This window comes from Bos mutus, chromosome 4 (genome assembly GCF_027580195.1).
Source record: "Bos mutus isolate GX-2022 chromosome 4, NWIPB_WYAK_1.1, whole genome shotgun sequence".
In the NCBI taxonomy this organism is placed as follows: domain Eukaryota; kingdom Metazoa; phylum Chordata; class Mammalia; order Artiodactyla; family Bovidae; genus Bos; species Bos mutus.
The window spans coordinates 79,810,037-79,816,066 of NC_091620.1; the positions used below are offsets into that span (position 1 = coordinate 79,810,037).

At 40.0% G+C, this 6,030-nt stretch overlaps 1 protein-coding gene across 1 annotated transcript; it reads right to left on the minus strand.

The window, feature by feature from the left end:
* Positions 1-3,911: 3,911 nt before the first annotated feature.
* Positions 3,912-4,289, minus strand: LOC138987545 (histone H2B type 1-L-like). Its single transcript, XM_070368809.1, has one exon. The coding sequence runs from the start codon at positions 4,287-4,289 to the stop codon at positions 3,912-3,914; it is 378 nt and encodes a 125-aa protein (XP_070224910.1).
* Positions 4,290-6,030: the final 1,741 nt, after the last annotated feature.

Genomic DNA, 6,030 nt, shown 5'->3' on the forward strand with positions numbered 1-6,030 from the left:
TCCTATCAAATAAGTTACGGTGGAACTTTTTTTGTATTTTTTGTTCCAAATTATATTAAATTTCTATTCAAAAATTCACTCCCAAGTCACTGTCTGGTGAGTCAGCGTTTGCTCCAAATTACTGGCTGGGTGGAGGTGATTCTAGAAATGAGCAACTTGTCACCGATTTCCTGGAAATGTCTCTCATTCTTTCTTTTTTTTTTTTCAAAGCAAATGTTTTGTATTTCCTTTGCAACCATTTTGTCCCACACGGTTTTTTTCATATTTATCTATGTCTACTTGTACATTTTCTTCATTTTATTTTTTTGATTGTTGAAATTCATTTTTTTTTTAATCTGTCATTGGGGATATGCTGATTTTTTGTTTGTTTGTTTGTTTAATTTATTTTATTTTATTTTTTAACTTTACAATATTGTATTGGTTTTGCCATATATCAACATGAATCTGCCACAGGTATACACATGTTCCCCATCCTGAACCCTCCTCCCTCCTCCCTCCCCATACCATCATTCTATTATTTCATGATTTTCTTTTCGAATTGCCAGTGAGCTGAAATTCAGGACCAATGAATGGTCTCCCATCTAGCTTTCCATAAGTCTCTCCTGATTTGAGTGTTTTACTTTTCACTCACAATCTTTTCCGTAGACTGTATCTTTATAATATCAACTAAATAAGATTGGAAACAAGTAATAAAATTCAACAAGAACTCTAAATTGAATAGATAAGAGTCTACTTTCTCTTACCAATGATGTTTGCCCAAGTCTTAGTTGAAATAGATAAGCAGAGTAGATGTCCAGCAGCTTACTTTTCAATAGCTATTTGCATTTTAGACCTTTAATCTGATCCTTTTATAAGCAGCTTTCACATTAACATAGCTGACATTCTTATCTAAAATCCAGAAAGCCCCTTCACTGGGAGAGTGAAGGGTAAGGAAAATCATTTTGAGGATACCACTTCTTTCTCTTGAAAGTAATCAAACCTCTAAAAGATTTTATGCAAGTAACTTAGTGAAAAGCTCACTTATTTGAGGATTGTGTTTGTTTGTTTGTTTTAATCCAAAACCCAAAGGTAAGAGTAATTTATTTCGCTTTATTTGTTTTTATTTACTAGTTGATCTTTAGTATCCTAAGTGCCCCCAGGACATTCAGCTTTCAAGGCTTTCTGCTTTCTGGCCATATGGATGTACAGAAAAATAGAATATTAAATATATTTGTACCTAAAATTAATTGGTTCTTGATTAGAACTTTCCAATATATATATTTGGCAGCCCCCTTAAAGGGCTTCCCATATGGCACTAGTGGTAAAAAAAAAACCCTTCCTGCCAGTGCAGAAGGTGCTGGAGATGTGGGTTCAGTTCCTGGGTTGGGAAAATCCTCTGGAGGAGGGCACGGCAACCCACTCCAGTATTCTTGCCTGGAGAATCCCACAGACAGAGCAGTCTCGTGGGCTATATCCATAAGGTCACAGAGTCAGGCATGACTGAAGTGACTTAGCATGCACACATGTATGCAGCCCCCTCAAAAGGGTGAGGTACATGTAAACTGTGGCATTCTCTATATTTCAGTGTCTTCTAATTATATGTAATTAGTCAAAAGGCAAAAAAAAAAAAAAAATATTTCAGACATGTGTCTTAACTGAATTAATTTTTATTACATTTATTAATGAATGCATTGCAAGGAGATCCAACCAGTCCATCCTAACGGAGATCAATCCTGGGTGTTCACTGGAAGGACTGATGCTAAAGCTGAAACTCCAATACTTTGGCCACCTCATGCAAAGAGTTGACTCTTTGGAAAAGACCCTGATGCTGGGAGGGATTGGGGGCAGGAGGAAAGGGGGATGACAGAGGATGAGATGGCTGGATGGCATCACCGACTCGATGGACATGAGTTTGGGTAAACTCTGGGAGTTGGTGATGGACAGGGAGGCCTGGCATGCTGTGATTCATGGAGTCACAAAGAGTCAGACACGACTGAGCGACTGAACTAACTGAACTGAACTGAAAGTGAGCTTCCAAATGATAATATAGTCATTATCCAAATATTACTGAGTAGATTCTTTGACTCTTTGAGTTTTTAACAAAGATTATAGACAATAAGCTGCTGCTAAGTCGCTTCAATCCTGTCCGACTCTGTGCGACCCCAGAGACGGCAGCCCACCAGGCTCCCCCATCCCTGGGATTCTCCAGGCAAGAACACTGGAGTGGGTTGCCATTGCCTTCTCCAATGCATGAAAGTGAAAAGTGAAAGTGAAGTCGCTCAGTCGTGTCTGACCCTCAGCGACCCCATGGACTGCAGCCTTCCAGGCTCCTCTGTCCATGGGATTTTCCAGGCAAAAGTACTGGAGTGGGGTGCCATTGCCTTCTCCGATAGACAATATAAGCCAAAGGAAATAGGATGAAAGATTCTACATATTTACACTAAATAAGATACTTGTCCCAGAGAAAGAAGACAAGATCTGCTTGAAACTGTTTAAGCAGATGAGCAGGTCCCATATTTGAGGAAGGTTGTGTTTAGAGACAAAGGAGATCAAACCAGTCAATCTCAAGGGAAATCAACCCTGAATACTCATTGGAAGGACTGATGCTGAAACTGAAGCTCCAGTATTTTTTTTCACCTGATGCAAACAACCGACACATTGGAAAAGACCCTGATGATGGGAAAGATTGAGGGCAGAAGGAAAAGAGGGTGTCAGAGGAGGAGAAGGCTGGATGGCATCATCGATGCAATGGACATGAACTTGGGCAAACTTTGGGAGATGGTGGGGGAAAGGGAGGCCTGTCGTACTGCAGTCTGTGGGGTCAAAAAGAGTCAGACATGACTGGGTGACTGAACAACAACAGCAATGTTTATACTTGCCGTTCTTTACCTTTGTTGAGATACAGAGCTTCCTGTGATTTACAAGTACTATTGTTTCCCTTCCTTAAGAAAATAGGACATAGATATACACACATAAAATGCTCACCAATCTCATTTTATCTCAGATTATCTCATTTTGAAAAAAAAATGAAATCAAATCAGATACACAAAATGTTTTCTGATGCATGTGTATAAGTTTTGCATCTAAAGAGGATATGAATTCCAACGGCCCTCAAAACCATGTTATTTTCTCAATGGGTTATTTACAGTTTTAGTATTGATAAAGAAACCTAACACTTAAAAGTAACTTTAAAGATTATAAGTTGGACTATTTTGGAAAGCAATTTGGAAGTAAGGGTCACTGACTTTTGAATGAGCAAATGAATGAGTATTCATATACAAAAGTCATAGCAGTGCATATGTGCTAACTCACTTCAGTCATGTCTCACTCTGCGAGTCTATGGGCCATAGTCTGCCAGTCTCCTTTGTCCATGGGATTCTCCAGGAAAAAATCCTAGAATGGGTTGCCATGCTCTCCTCCAGGGGTCTTCCTGACCCAGGGGTCGAAACCAGGTCTCTTATGTCTCCTGCATTGACAGGGAATTCTTTACCTCTAGTGCCACCTGGGATTAAATTCTAATATAAGCTAGCATGTCTTTAATACTTTCTATATACTGAGCTCATGCTTTTCTATGGGTTTTAAGTCACTTAGTCCTAAAAGCAATTGCCATTAGATACTATTTATTATCCATCATTTTAAGAATGAAAAAGAAAAAATACCCTGAAGGTTAGAAGTATTAATGACTAACCCCACAGCTCAAGTAGTAAATGGCATAGTTGAGACATGATCCAGGTCTGCCTACACTTATGCTTTTACTAGTGCACTTTTCAGGGTATGTGAAAGTGAAAGTGAAGTCTCTCAGTCGTGTCCGACTCTTAGCAACCCCATGGACTACAGCCCACCAGGCCCTCCGTCCATGGGATTTTCCAGGCAAGTGTACTGGAGTGGGGTGCCATTGCCTTCTCCATTAACAGCGGCTAGGCATATTATATTTACTTAGAGCTGGTATACTTGGTGACAGCCTTAGTGCCCTCGGACACGGTGTGCTTGGCCAGCTCCCCAGGTAGCAGCAAGCGCATGGCAGTCTGGATCTCCCTGGATGTGATAGTCGAGCACTTGTAATGCGCCAGGCGTGATGCCTCGCCAGCGATGTACTTGAAAATGTCGTTGACGAAGGAGTTCATGATTCCCATGGCCTTGGACGAGATGCCGGTGTCCGGATGGACTTGCTTCAGCACCTTGTACACGTACACGGAGTAGCTCTCCTTGTGGCTGTGCTTGTGCTTCTTGCCGTCCTTCTTCTGGGCCTTGGTCACAGCTTTTTTAGAGCCCTTTTTAGGGGCAGGAGCAGACTTAGCCAGTTCAGGCATGTCTATAATGACAACACCCAACAACACAGAAAGGGTATGGATTATGTTAATGGAAAATCTGAGACGGCCTAAATATTCAATAATAAAGGAAAGTTTAAGCACTCCATAATTATAAATATAAGATGGAATATAAGAAAGACAAAAATTAAATTTAACCAAATATAGTAATGTGGTGGAAATGCTTATAATAGGAAATTAAGTGTATGAAAGTAGTGTAAAAAAATACTCATGTTGGAAATATATATGTGCAATATTAAAATAATTTTGTATGCCACTTGACAGAATTAACAGGAATTCCTTAAATTTATACTACTAAACAATTTATAATTGTTTATAGAAAACATGTATTCCTCTTATAATGATAAAAATAAATTTTGAGCTATTTTTGTAAATGTTACTAATTTCAAAGTTTGTCACCTGTTACTAGGACTGCTTAAAACTATAAAAACAGAATTTAGTGCGATCTCTCTGATAAGAAAATACAATATGCCCCCTAGTGGTCACCATGTTTTGTAAATTCTTTGTTGCCTTTTTCCTGTGAGGAATTCTGGTTTAACAAGGCAATGGCACCCCAACTCCAGTACACTTGCTTGGAAAATCCCATGGACGGAGGATCCTGGTGGGCTGCGGTCCATGGGGTCTTGAAGAGTCGGACACAACTGAGCAACTTCACTTTCACTTTTCACTTTCATGCACTGGAGAAGGACATGGCAACCCACTCCAGTGTTCTTGCCTGGAGAATCCCAGGGATGGGGGAGCCTGGTGGGCTGCCGTCTCTGGGGTCGCACAGAGTCGGACACGACTAAAGCGACTTAGCAGCAGCAGCAGCAGCAGCTATTTAATGATGGTGGGAAGGGAATTGGCATCAAAATACCAGGAGGAATGTCAGTGGTTTCTAATTAGGATCTGAGTTGTTTGGAACATGTTTACTTGTACCCCACTTTGGAGAAATATTTAAATTAAATCAATCAACTTGAATATTTTGCAATATTTTAAAAATGTGTTTATTTCTCTGTTTATTTTGCCTGCTAACATTTTGAACCTGTATTTATTTTTTAGGATTTTCCATTTTTTTTATTTAAATTTATTTATTTTAATTAGAGGCTAATTACTTTAAAATATTGTGTTGGTTTTGCCATATATCAACATGAATCTGCCACGGGTATATACGTGTTCCCAATCCTGAGCCGCCCTTCCACCTCCCTCCCCATATCATCCCTCTGGGTCATCCCAGTGCACCAGCCCCAAGCATCCTGTATCCTGCCTCGAACCTGGACTGGCGATTCATTTCTTATATGATATTATACATGTTTCAGTGCCATTCTCCCAAATCATCCCCCCCTCCCTCTCCCACAGAGTCCAAAAGACTGTTCTATACATCTGTGTCTCTTTTGCTGTCTCGCATACAGGGTTATCATTACCATCTTTCTAAATTTGATATATATGCGTTAGTATACTGTATTGGTGTTTTTCTTTCTGCCTTACTTCACTCTGTATAATCAGCTCCAGTTTCATCCACCTCATTAGAACTGATTCAAATGTATTCTTTTTAATGGCTGAGTAATACTCCATTGTGTATATGTACCACAGCTTTCTTATCCATTCGTCTGCTGATGGACATCTAGGTTGCTTCCATGTCCTGGCTGTTATAAACAGGGCTGCGATGAACATTGGGATACACGCGTCTCTTTCAATTCTGGTTTCCTCGGTGTGTATGCCCAGCAGTGGGATTGCTGTGTCG